The 21448-nt window shown below is 52.0% G+C and overlaps 1 protein-coding gene across 1 annotated transcript; it reads left to right on the top strand.

Moving 5' to 3' along the window:
• Positions 1-9267: 9267 nt before the first annotated feature.
• KRT74 (keratin 74) lies at positions 9268-18966 on the top strand. The gene is made up of 9 exons (XM_030321481.2): positions 9268-9793; positions 10403-10617; positions 11065-11125; positions 11617-11712; positions 12188-12352; positions 13547-13672; positions 15357-15577; positions 16033-16067; positions 17007-18966. Exons 1-9 carry the CDS (start codon positions 9323-9325, stop codon positions 17195-17197), a joined length of 1581 nt encoding a protein of 526 aa, XP_030177341.1. The 5' UTR covers positions 9268-9322; the 3' UTR covers positions 17198-18966.
• Positions 18967-21448: the final 2482 nt, after the last annotated feature.

Raw genomic sequence — 21448 nt, 5'->3', positions numbered from 1 at the left:
ACAGTTCTCCCTGTCCCCTTACTTAAAAAAAAATGTTTATTTACTCATTTTGAGAGAGAGAGAGAGCACAAATGTGAGTAGGGGAGACACAGAGAGAGGAGAGAGAATCCCAAACAGCCTCCATATTGTCAGTATGGTGCCCGACATGGGGCTCGACATGGGCTTGATTCCACGAAAGGCGAGATCATGACCTGAGCTGAAATCAAGAGTCGGATGCTTAACTGACTGAGCCACCCAGGCATCCCTCCTTGTCTCCTCACTTTATAGGCCAGCAAATGGAGGCCTGGATGGTTCTGTGCTCTGCCCTGGTTCACAGCCCCACACATCCACAGCACCATTCCAGAATCTGCATTATAGTTGGTGCTTTATTTTCCTGCTGTCCTGGTAGTTGCACACACGTGTGTCACCTCACCCCACTCCCTCTCAGCCCCGTGTTTCAGGGCCCCCAGTCTGCATCACAGTTGGGACTCAATACACGTTTGCTGCAAGAATGCATGGCTTAGTCTAGTCCACCTTCGCTGGGGAGAAGGGGCTTGGGGTACACACAGGTGACCTGATGACTTGGTTTGTGAGTAATGAAACATACTTGTGTTAATAAATTTGAGTTTTATAGACATCCATGTATATGAAGTTTATATAACTTATCAACCAATCTGGAACCCTCTGGATCTGGACCCTTGCTAAACTGGATGGTCAGATGACAGGCATAAGCCAGCCTGTCTCAGGCAAACGGTCCCCCTGCTAGCATACCAGTCGAGTGTCGTAAGCTTGGCTTCCCATCCTGGCTCTTCTAATGGCTAGTTGTGGCCCTCGTGCAAGATCTTGCCCTTGCAAGATAGGATCGGCACAAGCTGGCCATCACTGAGCCTTTCCTACGACAGGCACTGTTCTCGACCCCAACTCTCCTGAGCACTTTACCTCCGGCAACTCAGTTAATTCTTCCAACAATCTGATATAGGTGTTATTGCTACAAGATGCAATGATCATAATGCACATCTTAGTAATGAGAATACTGAGGCTCAGAGGAGTGAAAGAAACCATCCAATGTCACATAGTTAAGAAATGGCAGCGTTGGGAACCGAACGCCAGCCCAGCTGCAGAGCCCATACTTCCAGACAGGACGCTTCGTTACTGACAAGGTTCTCATTGTAGAGGAATAAATGAAAAAGGATCATGGAAGAACTACAGTTTGCCTGGAATATAGTTTGCAGCCAACAGATGTTGGTTGTTACAATATTATTGCCCGTGCAGGGGCCTTCTATGCCGGCTCTGAACTGGTTCACGACCCATCAGTCCACCGCAGGACTGTGCCCAAGGACCTGGCTGAGAGGGGTTAAGTGCAGGACAGGGGGCACTGGGTCTTCTCATTGAAACACATTCCCATGCGGTCACGAACTGCTGATTTCTAAGCAGGAGAAAGAACTCCTTGGAGCCTGGATTTTGTGCACACACACTGCCCTCTGCCAGCAGCCCCGGGTACTGCACCTTCCTTTTCCGTGGCTCCAGAGGAGACTTCCCTTTAGCGCAGAGGGTGTGGAATGATCTGGAACAAGGCTCTGTGCCCGCCACAGGGTGCCAGCTGGAGGAGATGCTGTTTCATTCCCTGGCGTGCCCAGGCTGGCCCCAGCCTCCATGTTGCCCAGACCCTGGCTCCTGCCCCCTCCCTCTCCTCTCTGACCTCTCACTCACATAGGGTGAGGGGCGCTGGCTGCGAAGCCTGAACCTCCTCATCTCTACTCAGAGATCTTGGGGCTTCCAGCCAGCTCTTCCTCAATGAGTGCCTGAGAATCGTGGTGCTGATCTGGAGGTCCTGGGGGGTGAAACCCGCATCCCTCAGCAATACGCTCCCCCAGCCCCATCTGCACTGTGTGCAAATCCCTGCCTTGATGCAGGGCGGCCCCCTCTGAGATCTCTCTCTTTCTCTGTCTCTCTGTCTCTGTCTCTCTCAGTAGATGACACAGGCATGGAGGTGCTGGCAAGGCACAGCCAAGGGGTAACAGAGGAAGGAAGAGATCAGAGCTGAACACAGACATTCTGGGAAGGCTTCCTGGAGGAGGTGGAAAGGGCTTCTTAAAGACCTTTTATGTCACATTTGGCAGCTGCTCTGAGATTTCCAGCTGCCCTTTGCTAGCTGTGTCCAATCTTTCTTCCAGGGCCTCCACCACTTCCATCACCTTCGGGATGACAACTGCTTGTAGGACAATCGCTTTATTTGGCAAGTGCTACCAGAACCGCCAGAGACAGTGAGAGTCTCTTCTCTCCTGTGAACCACTTTCCATGGCCTCGCGCATCGCTGCCCTCTGGTAAACGTCCACACCACACCCCTGTGTAGATGTGGTCCCTCTTAGAGGCTTGTTGCTTGAATCCTTCCTTCTTGCTTCCAGTCCATTCTTCCAGCCATCCATCCATCTTCCCCAGGAGGGCTCTCAGGGGGTCCAAACACTCCAGATGCAGCGCCAAGTTCCAGATTAAAGCTGCTCCCAACAAGGGACCTGAACCATAGCACAGTGGACCCAGGCTAGAGGGGACCTGTGCGCAGGAAGTCGCCCTGTGTGGAAGGGCACAGTCTGCCGTTGGCCAGTTGAGTATTTCTTTTGCCACTTATAAAACTGTGACTCGGGCAACCCCGTCTGCCTGCTCCTTTGTTTTCTCATTTGTAAAGTGGGAAAAATAAGAGCATTTATCTACAGGACTGGTGTGAGGATGAAATGCATCAAAATGCACCCAGCAAGCCCTCAACAAGCGAGCACTCGGTGTCTACACCTGAGCACAGCTGTTTCACTGTGTGGATTCCAATCCCTGCTGGATTCCCTGCTGGATTCCAATCCCAGGCCAGCAGCTCTTCCCCATCTTATTCCCTTCAGCCCTTCCAGCTCACATCGGTTTCTAGAAGGTTCTCTCCCACAGCCGCTGGTCCTTCTCAGCCCTCTCCTTGGCTCTCAGTTACGACATGTGGCCCCCACCCTTGTTCCATGCTGCCCAGCTGTTCCTCTGCCCTAATGGGAACCAGTGCACCCCCGTCTCTTGTGCTCACTGGCTCCCACTTCCAGACTGTTCCTGTCCTGGTGTGCGGCCCCGTCCCCCACTCTCCGATCTGCAGTCTCTTTTCACAACCAGCCTCCTGAACCCACAGCTGTGTGTTGCACCTAGAAGCGTGGCCATAAAGTCTCACGTGCCTCGGTGGGAGCCCACAACACTGAGGAGAGGGGGACTTGGGGTCTCCAGTCCTTTTGCTCTGGAAGGGAGGGTTGACAGAATCTTATAAAGACGCTTCACTCAGGTCTCAGCTCTGAATGGAGCTCTGACCCCAGCCTCAGGTGCCAACGTGGGGCGTCACCGAAGCCCCACATGCCTGAGGTTCTAGGTCCATGCCAGGCTGGTGTTCCAGACAGTGGTACTTAGGACCTCCCAGCACAGTAGCCTGCAGGTAACTGTCCCCTTCCACCTGGGCTGGGGCTGGATGGAAATGCCTTTCTTGGAACAGCTCAGTTCAAGCCTCTGCCTCCAGAGACTCTTCCTGTACCCTCTCTTAGCCCCTCCCCCCAGGACCAACCCATTCCCTCCGCCCCCACTGACCCAGTCTTTTCCAGCTTCCGTTTCCTAAAACAACAGCTTCTTATTTCTTGTATTTCTTTCCAGATGTCCCGTGTTTATATTTTTTCCTCCCACTTCCTACCTTGCCTATGGTCACCCCAGACCCCTTAGTGCTTCGGTCCTGCCTGGATGCCTCTTCCTTTCTCCGGTCCCCTTCCCAACGCCCTTCCCCAGGACCCCCCAGGCTCAGGTATGATTAGGGCACAGGGAAGGGGGATGGCCATTCCCCCCACACCTGAAGCAGGTGCCCATCCCCCCCAGGCCCAGCTCACCACTCACTCCTGTTTCTCCCTAGGAACCGGATGGGGGTGGGGAGGGGTTTCCCCTCCTATTTGGGCAGGGCTGCACCATGCTCTGATGGGAGATAGAGAGCATGTCATTAGTGAAGAGTGGCTTAATTACAGCCCACTGCACAGCCCAGCCTGTTTGCTTTGGAAATGGGCAAAGGAAGAGGCAGATCAAGCACCCAAGTTCACAGTCACGATGGAAAGATTAAGACATTTCATTTCCTCCAGCCTCTCCATTGTCTTTCAAAAAAAGAATCGAGCAATAAAGGGGACCAGGAAATACCTTGCAAACTTCTTCCAGAAGCGGCTGGGGTGGAGGGGTCTGAGGTAAGGAGACAGATGAAGTAATACAGGAATGGGGGCCCAGTGGTATTTTCAAACAAGCAAATGGAAGAAAATGTGTCCTCTTCCAGAGCAAGACTGTGCTTGTCTGCACATACCTCTGTGCACTTGAGCTGAGAGGAAAGTGCCCTGTGATGACTAGGTGGGTGGTGGGGTGGAGCTGTAGAGAGTTTAGAGAGCTTTTCTTTTTAAAAAGGGGGGGGGGGGGTAAAGAGCTACCGAGTTCTTGATCGACACTAAAGGACTGGGGGTCTGTCCAGCCATTACAGGCTTAGGAGCCAGGGAGTAGGAAGAGAGAGAAGGAAACAAGAATGGAGGAGTTTAGTGAGACACAGTCCGGGATGTGCTGAAGGCAAAAGGGTACTCAGTCTGCGAAAATAAAAAACCAGACTGCAGAACCAGTCAGAGGGAAGGAGGGCGGGACAGAGTTCCCTGTGGATAGAGCCCAGAGTAGACAGGGGTGGGAACTGGGAGACCACCGCCCTCTCCCAGGGGCTCAGTGAGGAAGAGACCCAGGGGACTGGATGACAGAGCCCAGCCAGCCCTGGAGAAGCAGGGGGGAACTCACAGGGAAGCCAGGACTCTCTGGCGACCCTCCTGTTGGGAGGAGGGAGACTTCTGGCCAGAGGCTCCAACTCACTGTACGTCATGAGCCCATCCTTGGGACTCAGGCAAGCCACCAAGACTGCCCTGAGGGCCACGAGGGTTGTGCCCAGCACCGGGACCTGGTGAGGGGGCGAGTGGGGCTGAAATCCAGTGGTGCACCCGGGGGACGGGACTGCCCTGCCGCTTTTCTCAGGAGTCGCGCCCCTCCTGAGATGGACTATGCCAGCAAGAAGGAAAGAGATGCTGGTGCGGAGGAGGGGACGTGGGGAAGGCCCTCGACTCAGAGAAGGGTGTTTGTGGAGAGATACCGAGGCGTGTCTGTAGAAAGTTCTATGAGAACTAGCAGGGAGAAGTTTCAAGTCACTAAACATCCTCTGTTAAGTTGTAGTCAGTAGAGGCGTCCTGTACAGCGTCTTCTATGCTAACGTGGCACCAAGAAATGGCAGTGGGGACCATGGTGATGGCCTATCTGGGATTTCGCTCAGCACAGCACCTTATAATGGGGCAAGCATTTAAGTGAGTGAGTGTGGAATAGAGTTAAATTGATGTCATCTAGCTACCCGTCTTCTCAATAATCTGGGGTGGGGGGAATTCATGCTAACACTTGGGTAGGGGGCTGTTGGGGGGATTAGCAGAGAGAGAGAGAGAGAGAGAGAGGGAGGGAGACCAGAGAATTGCTTGGGTATTGACATTTTACAGACTGGGGGAGATGCAACTTTAGTGACCCCTACAAACTGCTGGAGAATTTGCTAGTCTGTACAGTGCGATATGGAGGGTGCTAGAGTGATCAACCGTCTGGGTGTTTCAGAACTGCCCAGGGGCAGCACTGAAGGATGCATGTTTTGGAAAACCCCTCCGTCCCAGGCAAACCAGGATCGTTGGTCACCCTACAAAATGGTCTTCAGCTACTTCTCCCAGCCGTCCTGTCTGGGGTGCTCTCCCTCATATCCTGTGCCCCTTCTTCCTAACGCAGAACTTTCTGTCTCCCTCTCTCCACATCGTCTGCCCCTCTGCCTCTCATCCTGCATCTGGAGCCCCAGATTGCCGCAGTGGGCTGGGCCCCACCTCGCAGGTGCATGTTCTATCTGCTGTCAGATGGGATCCTCCAGGATGCAGAGCATTTCATGTCAGGGAGGGGAAGGGTGCTGGGAGGGGGTGTGGTGAGGGTGGCAGAAAAGCACATGAACTCTATTGTTGGGGCTAGCTAAATTTGGACAAGGATGGAAAAACAGCCTCCTTTCAAACTGGTTCAGACAGGTCAGGAGTCTTAGGTTTCTGCACTGAGCTCACTTTTAAAGGGAAATCAGGGAATTCAGTTTCAAGTGCTTTTGCCATTTCTAAGGTGCTGTGGTGTGTCCCCAAGTCTTGCAGCCCCAAAGTTCGGTCAAGGATCCTTCAGGTTTATTCTTCCCTCCATTAATGGCCTTTAACTACAGAACACTGCTTCCCTAGACTGTGTTGAGGGGTAGTCCAAAGGCCAATGGACTAGAGGAAAATGGCCTTCAATATCCATTCTCAAGCCAGGCAGACGGGACTTTGGTTGTGTCCATTTGAGATTATTCAAGGCCCTGCTTTTGATTTACCTCCAGTGTGGTGTGCCCTGCAGAGTGGGCCTCTTACCCTCCGGAAGTATCCTTAACCAAGATGGCAGGAGATGGTGGTGTCTACAGGCTCAGCACCCTGGGGGCTCCCCGGGGTACCTGTCTCCCGACAGTTCTCATGCAATGACAGAGACTGCTCATTAAGCTAAAGTGTGACGTCTCTTCCCCTCTTTACCTTCGCATGATGCTGCACTGTCCGCAGGGAGAAGGCAGGTGTCCCGGCCACTCCACCGTCTTTCCCTTTTGTCCCTTTTGCCCCTGTGCAGCCTGGCCCACCTCTCACTTCCCGACCCCCACCTCAGAAAGCCCCATGTATATTTTTTATTATTTATTTATTTTGAGAGAGAGAGAGAGAGAGAGAAAGTGGGGAAGAGGCAGAGAGGGAGAGAGAGAGAATCCCAAGCAGGCTCCTTGCTGTTAGCTCGGAGCCCAGCGCGGGGCTCAGACTCACAAACCGCGAGATCATGACCTGAGCCGAAGTCAGGTATCTAATCGACTGAGCCCCCCCGGGAGCCCCAAACCCCACGTATTTTATTCTGATTTTTTTTTTAATCGGAATTTCAGTAACTGCTGAAATTGTCAGAGTCACACGTAATCCAGTGCAGGCATGTGGCGTTAAAACTGCAAAAGCAACAACCAGACAAGTTTCACACCCTTGTATTTTGTCTCCTCCACTTCAGTTTCCGTTTTTTAGAGAAGAAGGAGAGTGTCTTAGACGTTTCTCTCTCACTGTCCAGCGGAGAGCGGTAAACACAGTAGGAACTCAATTTTACAGCTATTGAATGAACTGATCTCTTCAGACTTTGGCATGCTCAGTAGCCCAGTGAACTCAAAGATTGGGGTGGGGAGCGTGGTGGCTGATTAGAAGGTGGCCATCACAGCAAAGATCGGGACTGCCAGAGATCCCACAATGTGGGTCGGAGACAATTCCCTGCAATTACGTTCCCTAGAATTCGCTGGGAGGGGCACCTGTGCGTGGCAGCGATGATGACACCTGTCCGGAAAGTCCCCTCTGCCTCCTCCTCTTCCTTCTGCGTCACCACCCCCAGCCCATGGCCGTCATCACCGCCATCACTATCACTGCCCAGCCCCCAGCACAGAAAGCCCTGCGCCTTTGCTGCTAGCTGACATCTTATCCCATTACGTGCTGGTTGGGAACGCGGCCTTGAGACCAGACGCATTCGAATTCCAGTGCCAGCTCTGACTTCCCAGCCCAGTGCCCTCAGGCAAATTCTTTATCATCTCTAAGCCTCCAGTTCTCACCTGTCAAGAAAAGTGTGGAAGGTCAGGGTTAAAGTAGAAATGCTGGTGGTCCTGAGCACAATGCTGGGCACATGCGGTGTGAACGATTGATGCGAACTCTTTTTGTCTGCTCTGTCACTATTACTACGGTGGGCAGGTTCTATCGCTGCCACCATCGCTGCCACTACAAGTCATACGTCAGTCCCCTGGGAGCAGCTGCTGCGAACCAGCCCCCACCCCCAAGAGTGCTGGGGGGGGGGTACTAGCCCCGCCTTCTGGAGGTTCCTGAAATCTATGGTCAAAATTAGCGTGCTTCCCCCAGCATCACAGTGCTGTTCTGTCTGGAGCTCTGGCCCCAGATTAAGTTCTTTACGGAGATTCCTCTTATTGGTCCGCAGCTCCTTGGTGGCTGGGGCTGTGTGTTGGTCAAGGGACTCATTCACAAACCAGCACCTGCAATATGGCTTAGAAAGCCACAAGAAACCACTTACATTATGCCCCCCCATGCCCTGGGGCGAGGCCCTGCTGGGACGGTGGGGGATGGGAGGGTGGGGGGCTGGGGAGACAGGGTCCCTGGAGAAGGAGCTTCCGCAGTCCTGCATCAAGATAGCTACCAGATGCCTGTTTTTGAAGGAATTTTGTAACATTTCACCCCACCAGGACTACCTGAACTAAGAAAGAGCTGCTCTCTCCCGTCCCTTAATTGAGTGGCTTCCTGAAATGATCAGGAAACTGACACAACAGTCCACCCTGAACTCAGGGACTCCTGCAGCTTGGTCCCTGGGTGTGGAGTGTTTCTCCAGGGATCACAGGGGTTGGGGAGACCCAGTATGGGGTGGACAACCTTATTCGGGAGCAAAAATGTGGCTGCGGGAACTGCCAGCTGCCTGAAAAGGTTTTTACTGTTGAAAAGGCAACATCAAGGTCACCACCAACCACCAGCCCCCGCAGGCCTCACCCACAGAAAGCCCCAGACAATACCCCTGCTGAGGGCCATGCAGACTCTGTGTGGTTGCTTCCATTATCTTCCTATGGTTCGTTCCATTGCTGAACAGCTGGGGTCCCGACAGTGACCCAAAGAATGACTCCTGGAACTTCTGTCTTGGATCTAGATCTTTGAAGACACCATGTTCTTTCCAAGTCTCCTCTTCTCTGGCATGAATACTTCGGCTCCTCACTACTACCAACCCAATAATGGGAGATGGGTTCTCTTGGGAGGAAACCTTGGGTTTTCAGATGGGTCTTCTCTGGATAAAGCCAGGCATTGCCTTTGCTCCTCACTGATAGATAAACAAGACAGAGGAAGCCCTAGAAAAATAAAGCTAGGAGATCTCTGAAGGGGATAAGTTTCCTGCTCCCTAATTAAGAGCACAGATAAATGCCAGATTAGACCACTCCGGTCTGCAAGGACAGCATATTCCGCTTGTTATCAGAAATGCTTTGTTCCCATGAAGGGTTGGAGATCTCTATTCTACAAATTGCCCATGGCCCCTGGCCCTTTAGCACTAGGAAAGGAGATAGTGGAGAGACGCCCTTTTCCGGTGTCCTGGGCTCGACAGGATAAAAGGAGGCAGCACTCTGGGTGCCCCGTCAGAGTGTTCTCTATCCGTTGGTATTCTCTCCAGCTCTGTCAACTCCATCCTTCCCACCATGAGTCGCCAGCTGAACATCAAGGCTGGTGGTGACAAGGGTGGCTTCAGTGGGCGCTCAGCTGTGGTGCTGAGGAAGGCTGTGGGCAGTATGGCTTCTTACCGTGCCGCTGGCAAAGGACCTGGGGCTGGCTTCAGCAGTCGGAGCCTCTATAGTCTTGGAGGGAATCGGTGTATTTCCTTCAATACGGCTGGTGGTGGTGTTTGGACTGGAGGTTACAGCTTTGGGCCTGGCTCTGGATATGGAGGGGGCCGGGCCACTGGCTTTGCTGGCAGCATGTTTGGCAGTGTGGCCTCGGGGCCCGTGTGCCCATCCATGTGCCCACCCGGGGGCATCCACCAGGTCACCATCAACAAGAGCCTCCTGGCCCCCCTCAACGTGGAGCTGGACCCTGAGATCCAGAGAGTGCGCACCCAGGAGCGGGAGCAGATCAAAGCTCTGAACAACAAGTTCGCCTCCTTCATCGACAAGGTGGGTCTCACAGGAGGAGGATGAGACAGTCCAGTGAGATGGGAACAAATCCCTGTTGCCTGGGAGTAGACAGGGCACAGTGGATGGAAAGGTGGCAGCTGGGTGTCAGGAAGGGCTCCCTGATCATAACATCTTGTAAGCTAGGTAGCACAAAGAGATGAATGAATGTGCTGCTTTCTTGAGGGATTTTGCAAAGAAGGGTGGAGAATTGAGTGAAGCATAGCCCCACCTTGAGAAAGAAGTGCTGGGTTTCTGGAGGACAACTTGATGAATCTCCAGCTCTTTAAAGAAGACAAGGTAGGATCAGCACTATTGGGAGGGGAGGGCTCACAGTACAGAAGAAACCCTTGGCTGAGTCATCAGGGGGAGCATCTCCCAGGTGCTGAGTCAGGTGACGGAAGAAAGCTATGGAATTTCCTTCTTCCTCGAGATTTCAGGGATTGGTTTTGTCCAGAAGGCTATGGAATGGCCACTTGTAAAGGTCTAGTTTGCATGGAATCCCATGAGTGGAGAGTCAGCACTTAAGCCAAACGACTTTAGAAAAATTCATATAACCTGGGAGTCAATGGCCCATGTCCATGGACACAATAGCCTCCATTGTGGTCCCAGGTGCGGTTCCTGGAGCAGCAGAACCAGGTGCTGGAGACCAAGTGGGAGCTGCTACAGCAGCTGGACCTGAACAGCTGCAGGAAGAACCTGGAGCCCATCCTCGAGGGCTACATCAGCAACCTACGGAAGCAGCTGGAGACGCTGTCCGGGGACAGGGTGCGGCTGGACTCGGAGCTGCGGAACGTGCGGGACGTGGTGGAGGACTACAAAAAGAGGTGAGCACGGCCCACCAAGGTCATAGGTCATATTCCCAGAGGCTTCTTGGCAAACCCAATCTCTGTGCCACTTTTTCGGTGGGGAGGGAGCAAGCACCAGGGCCAGGGGCTTACACCCCTCCCCTGGTTGTGGCACAACAGGGGTTGTGCTCTGTTGCTAAGAACGTCCTATCTGGTTGATTGGAAGGAGTTCCATGCTCATTGATCCACTGACTGGTTCAGTGGCCAGTTTAGGGAGCCTAATGGACACTTGGATATTTTCCTAGGATCCAGAGAGTGGAATATAAATGAGGCAACTCAGGGACATAGTCCTGCCACTCCCAGCCTGTGCAACGCTAGGCAATCCAGCAGGGACTCTGCACCCAAGCATTTGCCCGGACAGTGGGAAGGGAAGGTTACTTGGCCAGTGGGACTGAGGTCTCTGCTATCCTCTCTCCTTTCTCCCAGGTATGAGGTGGAGATTAATCAGCGCACAACAGCTGAGAATGAGTTTGTGGTGCTCAAGAAGGTAAGGAAGAGAAGAGCCTATAGACCTGAGTCTCTTGCACCCCTATCTGAACCGCCTCCACTCAGGACTCCAGCCCAGGCCTCCTCGGGAGGGGCTTACGCCTAAATGGGGATGGAGTCATTGTTCCGGCCTCTAGCAAGTTGGAGAGACAGGACACACACCCAGGGGATGGGCAGAGAGACAGACAGCAGAGAATTCTGGCCTGGGAGTCAGGAAACTCTGGTCCAGCTTGACCTTCCTGTGTGACTTGGGGAAACTCATTCTACCTCTCTGGGCATTGTTTTTCTCCAGTGTAACAAGCAACATTCCCCTTTCCCTATTTTCAGAGAGTAAGTGAGTATGAGAAAAAGCAATATTGAGTGATTTTATTCAACCATATGCTTCCATTTGCAGGCAAAAAAATAGGAAATCAGATGGCTCTGGGATCAGGGACAGGGAAAGCTGATGAGATGGGATGGTATTGACTGAATGTTCTGGGCCCCTCTTGGCAGGATGTGGATGCAGCCTACACGGTCAAGGTGGAGCTTCAGGCCAAAGTAGACTCTCTGGATAAAGACATCAAGTTCCTCAAGTGTTTGTATGACGCGGTGAGGATACTCCTACCCTTTCTCCACCCTGCCTCTTGCCAGCTGGAGGCTTCACTTGGCTCTTCCCTGGGATGCCAATTAGAAGGATTTAGAATAAATAGAATGAAGCCTGTTTTTATAGAAAGGTGCAAAACTCTGCACTGCGAGACCATGGAAGTGTAGGATCTTGGTCCCCAGAAGCCATATACATAAGAGACAATCCCACCTGGGCTATGATAGTGACCTTGTGTGCAGGCAGGAAAAAATGACCTTGTGAAGTTCTACTCAAGCACAGGTTCTTAACCCTGTGAGTTATGGGAAATGCCGTCGACTGCCTGCTGCCCCTGTGGGGTATATCCTGCTGCTGTGAGCCTTCTCCCTCCGCTCCAACAGACAGATCTGGAGCAGGCACTTCTTCCCACCATGTAAGCCCAGAAGACTAATAGGCAGCAGAGGGAGGCTGGGTGACACTGACTCTCCTCATCTCTCAATTCAGGAGATGGCCCAGATCCAGACTCATGCCAGCGAGACCTCTGTTATCCTGTCCATGGACAACAACCGGGACCTGGACCTGGACAGCATCATTGCCAAGGTCCGAGCTCAGTATGAGGAGATCGCCCTGAAGAGCAAGGCAGAGGCTGAGGCCCTGTACCAGAGCAAGGTGGGCACCAGGGGGATCGCTGTCCTCCACCAGCCTCTCCTTTCCTGGGAAGGGACACCTCCACCAGTGAATTCAAGAGCCATCTTTGTAGATGTGCTGAAAGAAAGAATGGTTACAACCAATGCTTTAACCACATCCTACTTGAAAAAAATTCTTAGTAGAGACTATTATCCAAGGTAAAACATAAAATTGGTATGGATGGGCATATTCAACGGAGAGGGACAGGCAATCCATTGACGGAAGAAAGAAGAGAGGTGTTCCTGCTGTAAAACAAATGTGTTTCCAGGGATTATGGCATGTCATTATGGGGCAGAAGAGTAACAAATATGGGGGAGAGTAACTAGGGAAGACCCAGGGTGGGGTGGGGAGGGAAGAGGAAGCCCCGAGCTCTTTCCTAATCAGTGTGGGGAGACTTCCAAGATGAGGAAGTGAAAGTCTAGGCACCTTCTGGGCAATGGCAATTATGTTTGGAGGAGACTCTACCTGGGTACTCTTCAGGGCTTCACACCTGCCATGCTCTGGCCCCCCTTTTCATGTTTGTTAAATCCCGCTAACAGCAAAGATCACAGGTTCCTCGTCCCCTGTCCATGGATATGTCATCCCCTCTTCTCTGGAGGACTGGGCAAGGGGAGAGGGGAAGATACGAGCTACGAGCCCCGAGCCAACAATCCCGCCATCTTAAGGGTACACACGGCCGTCAGTTTCCTGGCTCTCCACTTGTCACTGAGAAAGGGCTATGGGAGAATTTATGTTCTGTGGGGACAGGGACTTCACCTATCCTGCTCACTGCTATGTCCTCCAGTACCTGGAGCAGAGCCAGGCCTATGCAGATGCTCCTGTAAAGAGGTGCTAAACAAGCTGAAGCACTTCTTAGATTTTGAAAGTGCTTAATAAATGTGACTTACGTCTTTCTTTCATCCAGCTGAGGAAAGAACACAAGCAGAGCAAGGAGAAAGGATGGACCCAGCACACGGGCTCTGCTTAGAGAAGGGGGTGGACTTCTGGGCCGGAACCACCACAAAACCCCTGGAAGGGTGCCCAGGCCCCCGCTCTATCACTTCCTGCTCTGGAACCACCTCCCCTGGTTGGTCCCAGCCATGGGATTGTTTGCTCAGGACCCTTCCCCTACTTCAAGTCGGGGGACAGGGGATGCAGTCCTGTCTCATAACCAACTTTCTATCTCTGGGAAACCAGATCCAAGAGTTGCAGCTGGCAGCCGGCCGGCACGGTGATGACCTCAAACACACCAAGAACGAGATGTCAGAGCTGAACCGGCTCATCCAGAGGATCCGGTGTGAGATTGCCAGTGTGAAGAAGCAGGTGGGCAGCAACTTCACAAAGATTGTCAAGTTCTTGGTGAAGTTCAATTTCATCCCCTGCGATGGAGAAACTGGAGCCCACCCTTTTGCACAAAGCAAATCTCCCAACCTGGGCGTGGGAGCCCCTCAGCCATCCACTGTCCCTGTTTCCCACCTGCCTCTGTACCCCTGTGGTCAGAGCTGGCACAGTGCTCAGGATTGGGAAATGCCTTGAGCTCACCTCATCTGACTCCCAGTTCATAGGTAAGGAAGATGAGCTGGAGAGGGAAAGTGACTTGCCCAAGGTCTCCAGCCGGTCATCAACAGAGCCAACATTAGAAATCAGGTTTCCTCTTTCTTTTTTCCCTCTTTCTCAGACCTTTTCTGTGTGAAACAAACCTGCTGTACAACCCTTCAGATGTGCCCTCTGGTGGCAGCTCCCACACCTCCTCCTCCCAATGGACACTCAACACATGTGGGATGCGTGGGGAATGCATCCCGGGCCCCTCCATGGCCACGTTAAGTTCCTGCCCTCCGGGTGGGGCGTAGTCCTGGTGACGGAGGGAGGACAACAGCAGATGAAGCCCTCCTGGGTGGCCCTGCCCTGTACCACGTGGGATGTCCACTTCAGCTGGGGGATCCTGTCTCACCTGGAAGCAGCAAGACTTAAACACCATGTCAGTGGGGAGCTGATTTTAAGATGGTGGGGAATCCTTCCTGTCCTGGTCCTCCCCAAAGAACCAGGTCAACTCTGCCAGTGACAGAGTCACCAAACTGAAAGATCAGAGCCTACTCTCCTCCCTGAGGCCTCTACTCCAGGCGATATGGGGGAGCCCGGGGACAGCTTTCCTCCCCATCAGTACATGACATCACAGTGCTGCTAGGTGTTTGTCAGAATCTAGTTTCTGAGGTTGTAGTTGTGATTTCAGACCTTTAACCTCCTGCTCTAAGGGAAGCCTCCTTCACCCAATTCAGGCTGCCAAGGGGGGAGCACTGAGCCAGACTCTCCCTGCAGAGTGCTGGATTGGTCCAGAAATGCTTGCTCTTGGTGGTAACAGGTAGCAAGCGTCCTGACTGGGAGCTGTCCTGCAGGCAGGAATCTGACTACTGGGATGCTGTCTGCTCCTTAGAGGCGTTCTGGCTGGGGTCTCAGCGTGATTCTCTTGGACCTGGTGTCCTTTGAGTTTATAGCCACTGGTGGCCTCCAACCCCAGGGACTAGACAACTTTGCGAACATCAAAGTTTTCTTCCTATACTCATGACATGTAACTGCTTCAACAGCTTCTCACACCAATTCCTGTAAATATCCATCTGCGACAGAAAATAGAGGAGACCCAGGGTCGAGTGCTGGCTCTGCAGCTTTTTAAAATTTTTTTTTTCAACGTTTATTTATTTTTGGGACAGAGAGAGACAGAGCATGAACGGGCGAGGGGCAGAGAGAGAGGGAGACACAGAATCAGAAACAGGCTCCAGGCTCTGAGCCATCAGCCCAGAGCCCGACGCGGGGCTCGAACTCCCTGACCGCGAGATCGTGACCTGGCTGAAGTCGGACGCTTAACCGACTGCGCCACCCAGGCGCCCCTCTGCAGCTTTTAATTGCTGTCACCTCGGGCCTCATCTGTAAAGAATGGGGGTTGTGCTACCTAACCCAGAAGATCTAAAAACTCTCTTGCATTCTGATGATCTCCCTGGTCTTTGGCTTTCAGTGTGCCAACCTGGAGACGGCCATCGCCGATGCCGAGCAGCGGGGCGACAGTGCCCTGAAGGATGCCCGGGCCAAGCTGGACGAGCTGGAGGCCGCCCTGCACCAGGCCAAGGAGGAGCTGGCCCGGATGCTGCGGGAGTACCAGGAGCTCATGAGCCTGAAGCTGGCCCTGGACATGGAGATCGCCACCTACCGCAAGCTGCTGGAGGGCGAGGAGTGCAGGTGGGGGGGTGGGCGGGGGGAAGCAGGGGAGAAGGGGCTGTGGGTGGCTCGCTGCTAGGCTGGGGACATTTGGGAAGTGGAAGATGAACAACATGAGCACAAGGTGGTGGTTTGACTGGGGAGCTCAGCTTCCCTTCCTTCCTGTGATGGAGGTCAAACATGAAGCCAATAGCATGAGGGGTGCTCTGAAAATACCAGGTGGGGTCACACAGAAACCCCAGATTGGGTCTCATCACTAGCTTTGCCACGCACAAGCTCTGCAGTCCTGGTAAATCATTGAGCGTCTCTGCATCTTTATGTTCTTACCTGTAAAATGAGATTATAATCCCCATCTCGAGGATTGTTTTAAGGATGAATGAAAATAATCTACGTGTTAAAGCAGGTGCCCATCAAGGTTTAGCTGAATGTAGACACTTCCTTGAGGTTTTATCCTTCTCTAACTTTCTGTCTTACAGGATGTCTGGTGAGAATCCATCGTCTGTGAGCATCTGTAAGTGTCCCTGAGAGATGGGTTGGGTGGGGACTCTGGCCGGATGGGAAAGCTGTGGACACGAGGATAGGGCGATGCCACCTCCTTTAGTGGTTCTGCCCCACCCCCAGTCTTGGAATTTCTGCAACTGTCTTTTGAAGCTTCTCTGGCTTCAAAGGAAACCTATTTCCCTTTGTCCCATGGAAACAGTGACTGAAGTCATGCCTACCCCATTTCCTTCCTGTCTCTTCCCAGGGCATTGTCATCCAGGGAGAGGGTTAACAATGTGCACAGGGGCAGGGACGCCTGGGTGTCTCAGTTGGTTAAGCGGCTGACTCAGGTCATGATCTCACGGTTTGTGAGTTCAAGCCGTACGTTGGGCTCTGCACTGACAGTGTGGAGCCTTCTTGGGATTCTCTCTTTCTCTCTCTCTCTCTCTTTCTCTCTCTCTCTCAAAAATAAATAAAATAAACTTTGTTTTATTATTTTTTTTTAACGTTTATTCATTTTTGAGACAGAGAGAGACAGAGCATGAATGGGGGAAGGTCAGAGAGAGAGGGAGACACAGAATCTGAAACAGGCCCCAGGCTCTGAGCTGTCAGCACAGAGCCCGACGCGGGGCTCGAACTCACGGACCCCGAGATCATGACCTGAGCCGAAGTCGGACGCCCAACCGACTGAGCCACCCAGGCGCCCCAAATAAAATAAACTTTAAATAACAAGTTAAAAAAAAAAAAGAATGTACACTGGGCACCAAACAGTCCAAGAATCTCCAGGAGGACAGGGACCGTGTCTGTGCTGTGTGGTCCTTGCCTCACGCGGAGCCTGGCACATCGCAGGGTGTCTGTGGGTCTTTGTGATGTTTCCAGGCTGCTGAAGGTTGCTGGGGGTTGAGGGGGGATGGCTTCTTCACTGACTGACCCTCACTGCCCTTCTCTGTTCTCGGCCCTTCCTCCTCAGCTGTCATCAGCAGCAGTGGAAACAGTTACTACCACCCCAGCACCTCTGGCAGTGCTGACACGGGGCCCAGTGGCCTGGCGGGCAGCTCCAGCAGCACTTGGGCCGGACAGTCCAGGGCCAAAGGGGCACGAGTGGGAGACCTCAAGGATGCCCGGGGCAAGAGCGCCCCCTCCAGGAAAGCTACCCGATAAACTCCCGGCACCTGGGAGAAGAGAGATCCTGGCCACCGCCCTACTTGGAGTTGTCTGCTGTCCCCCACCCTCCACCCCCGAGTCCCGGGACTGTCTGTAGTGCACTCGGCCACCCGTGCCGTGCCTCCCCTGACTGTCCTGTTTCCTCAGGTACCGCGTGGACTCTGACTTCTTGTTTCCCCTTACTGCCTTCAGGAGGCTTTGGGGCACAGGCTCCAATTACCTTCTTGGCCCTGGGAAGCTCTGGTTCTCCCTGGATGAAGAGGGGAAGGGGGTGGCGGAGAGGGAGGGGAGGGGAGGGGGGAATAGTCTTGCTGTGTGCTGAGGCTGAGGCTCATTCCATGTGCACCCAGGAGGCAAGCGGTCAGGCAGCCCTTGCCTGTCCCCTCAGAAAGGTCTTTGCCGAATGACTCCATTATTTAGGAGAAAAGGTGTCCTCTCTCAGACCACCAGCTGTATCTGTCTCTACAAAGCCAAGTGACAGAGAACGTAGGGATCTCCTGCCACCTTGGGTCACCCACCACTCCTCCCTTACTGGTAATAGCTACAACCATATGCTAAGCGCCTGCTACATGCCAGGCTCCTCTCATGCCTGTCTTTCTTACCCAACCTGCTGGGTGGATGCAACCAGCATCCTCAGGACAGAGGAGAAGCCCCATCCTCTGAGAGGCTGTAGAATCTGTCCCTGTGACCCATGAAGTACCAGGGCCACGAGTCAAGCCCAGGTTTGGCTGACTCCAGGGTCTATATACTTTCCATGGCATATCACTGCCTCTTTCACAAAGGGAGTTTTTTTTGAACCCATGGTTCTTTTGATGAGGGCAGCATGATTATGTTGCCTCTTTGTTGAGGACTGTGGGTGTGTGACTTATCTTGAGTGCTCTCTCTGGGGCTGTATCCTGCTGTGCTTGTGATTCTCAATTCTTGTTGCTATGAGCTGTGCTTGGTGGGGGGAGCTTGATCTATCTCTGATGGTACTTCCCAGGCCAGAAGTCATGGCTCTTGATGTAAATATTCCTAAAAATGGTCACACCCAGTCCCTTCTTTGCTTGAGTTAAGAACTCTGGATTCCTGCTGTACATTCAATAAACTGCCCTTGAGTAATATCAGAGGTACACTCTTGTCAGTGTGTCAATCTCACCAAATTGCCCACCCCCTAATGATAATGGGCCCCGCCCCACCCACATGCACCAGCCTTTAGAAAGTCAGGAGGCAGATCAGAGCAAGCTGCTCTGGAGGTCATCGCAGGCTGATGGGACAGATGGGCATAGGTGCAAATCATGTCCTCGTACAAATCAGGGAATGGCAGTCCCATGCAACAATGCTGAGAAGAGACCAGGATGTAGAAGCTAAGCAAAGAAGGCTTCCTGGAGGAGGAGGAAAGTTTAATCAAATAACTAGAAAGATAGGCACATAGATTCCTGGAGAGAGAACTTAAAGCACACCACACGATAGCTTTTGTGTGCTTATTTTGGTGGGGAGTGGGAGGTCTTAGATTTTCCAAAGTGAGCAGTGGGGCTGGGTGGGGTTCCAAGTCCCTCAGCTTTGGCCTGCAGAATTCAGCCCTCTGGTTGGCTTTCTGATCCATCTGGTATCATAAATGTGCCTGAGATATTTGCCCCTCCAGCCCTCAGGGTAACAGGGGCAGGCCTTGCGAGGGCGGGTCCTCTCGTCCCAAGCTGCCACCTCCATTGACCTCACTGTGCCTTTCATGTATTAAGGAAGTCCCCTTCTGTGTGTGCCAAGATGCAATAAACCTTGGGAAGCACAAGAGCCCAAGAGTCTGGTGGGCTTTCTGCCCAAATGCCTCTCTCTGATGTCACCGCTGTCATCACTGTGGGTACCAGAAATAGTGCCCTGGGAGTTATGGGGGCTCTGTTCTGGCTCAGCCACTAACCATCACCTGTTGCACTCAGACCAGCTGATAAAAGCTGTGGACCATCCCCCCTGAAAAATGGTACAGAAATGTGTCTGCGTGTTCAGAGGTTTGCAAACCCACAAAGCCCATCCATGGACTCTGTGGGTCATGAACCGCAGGACCAGAAAACCCTAAAGCCCTTCACAGCACTGATGCTCTGCCTTTCTCCAAAGACCAAATTCCCAGTGACCCAGTAAGAGAGGCTGTGGGGAGGGGATGGGTGGATGGGATCTGTAACGTGAAACAGCCTTCAGAGGAACCCATGAGCCATTCATGGGGTTTACCTCCTCTAGGGCCACAGTGCAGGCATACCTCTGGCCATGGGGTGGTAAGGCCTGGGTGCTGTGCCCAGTCCTGGGTGCACAGTGAAGGAGGCTAGGTAGATGTGGTTTTGAGGGACTGAGGCAACATGTCCTGTGCTGAGGTGTTGAGGAGAGCAGAGGGGCAGCTCCTTTGGTTGCAGTTTATCCACCTGAGAAATGGACAGATTCTATGTTATCTGGGGCTGACTTAAGATCCTGAGAAGTGCACAGGGGTGACTTTGCTGTTGCTTTGGGACTCAATTTGGAGATCCCTGTGAAGCCCAAGAAGGAGAAATCGTAGAGGTAGGACCAGTGGTGACTGACTTCAATTCTGTAGGTCTGACTTCAGCACACAGGACAAAGAGACCAGAAGAAACAGGTGTGCATGGAACTTTTGGTTGGAGAGCAGCCCCGGGGAATGAGGGAGTGTCCACACTGTTTGGGAGGGTAAGCATCTGGTTTACTTGCTCTGTGTAGACCTCCAATGAAGATGTATTTAGGAGCTGAATCATCTATCTAGGTGATGCTCGTACTCAGCTTCTGTGCATAGACTGTCATTTGCACCTTTCATTACCTGGACAACTCTTAATGCTCCTTTGAGATTCCATTCAGGTACCCACTCCTTCTGGAAACTTCCATGAATCCCTAGGCTGGGCCGAGTGCCTATTTTCTAGGATCTTGCAGTGCCCATTGCTTACTCCAACATGACACTTCCACACGTGATTGAGATGTTCTCTCTGTGTGACTGATTCCATCAGGGCCAGACTTGGGGGCTTCAAGGGCAAGGACTGCCTTATTCTTTTCCGGGCTTTACACTTAAGGGAGCTTTACCTAACAGAGGCACCTAGGAGATAATGCTCCTAGGATCTTTTTACCTAGCACAAATGCATTCAAAAGATTTGGGGGAGTAAAACCCATGCATTTATGGCCATTTTGACAAGGATGCCAATGCCATGCCTAGACATACTGGGACAATTGGCTAGCCACATGTAAAACAATGAAGTTGGACGCCCACTTCTCATCATATACAAAAATTACATCAAATGGATCAACAAGCTAAATATAGGAGCTAAACCCATAAATCTCTTAGAAGAAACATAGGAATAAATCTTCATGACTTTGGATTTGGTAAAGGATTCTTAGATATGACATCAAAGCACAAGCACCTAAAGAAAAAATAGATGAGGTTGGACTTCAAAATTTAAAACTTCTGTACATGAAACAACACTATCAAGACAGTGAAAAGAAAACCCACAGAATAAGGGAAGATCTTTGTAAATCAAACATCTGCTAAAGATTTAGTATTCAGGACATATAAGGAACTCGTAGCACTTAACAACAAAGGACAAACAACCCAACCAAAAATTGAGCAAAGGACTTTAATGGACTTCTTTTTTCCAAGATCTACAAATGGCCAAAGAGCACATAAAAGGGTGCTCAACACAATTAGTCATCAGGGAAATGCAAATCCAAACCATAGTGAAGTACCATTTCATACCCACTGGGGATGGCTGTAATAAAAAAAATAATAATGGAAAATAAAAAGTGTTGGCAAGCATGAGGAGACATTGGAACCTTTGTACATGGCTGGTGGGAATGTAAAATGGTTCGTCATTGTGGGAAACAACTGGGCAGTTCCTCATAGAGTTAAATGTAGGGTTGTCATATGAGCAATTCTACTCCTTGGTATGTATATCCTAAAGAATTGAAAACAGGCATTTAAGCAAATTCATGTACATGCATGTTTATCACAGCACTGTTCGCAATAACTAAAGGCAGAAACACATTGCTGTGGTCTGAGTGTTTGTGTGTCCCCCAAATTCACATGTTGAAATCCTAACCCCCAAAGACGGTGATGTTAGGAGATGGGGGGTTAAGAGGAGGGAGGTTAGGAGATGTTAGGTTATGAGGGGGGAGCCCTCGTGAGTGGGATCAGTGTTCTAATAAGACACCCCACAGAGCTCCCTAGCCCCTCTACCATAGGAGGACATAGTGAGAAGTAGGTGGCTATGAACCAGAAAGAGGGCCTCT

The sequence above is a fragment of the Lynx canadensis genome, chromosome B4 (genome assembly GCF_007474595.2).
Source record: "Lynx canadensis isolate LIC74 chromosome B4, mLynCan4.pri.v2, whole genome shotgun sequence".
Lineage (NCBI taxonomy): Eukaryota > Metazoa > Chordata > Mammalia > Carnivora > Felidae > Lynx > Lynx canadensis.
This window is presented reverse-complemented; position numbering and strand designations above follow the sequence as displayed.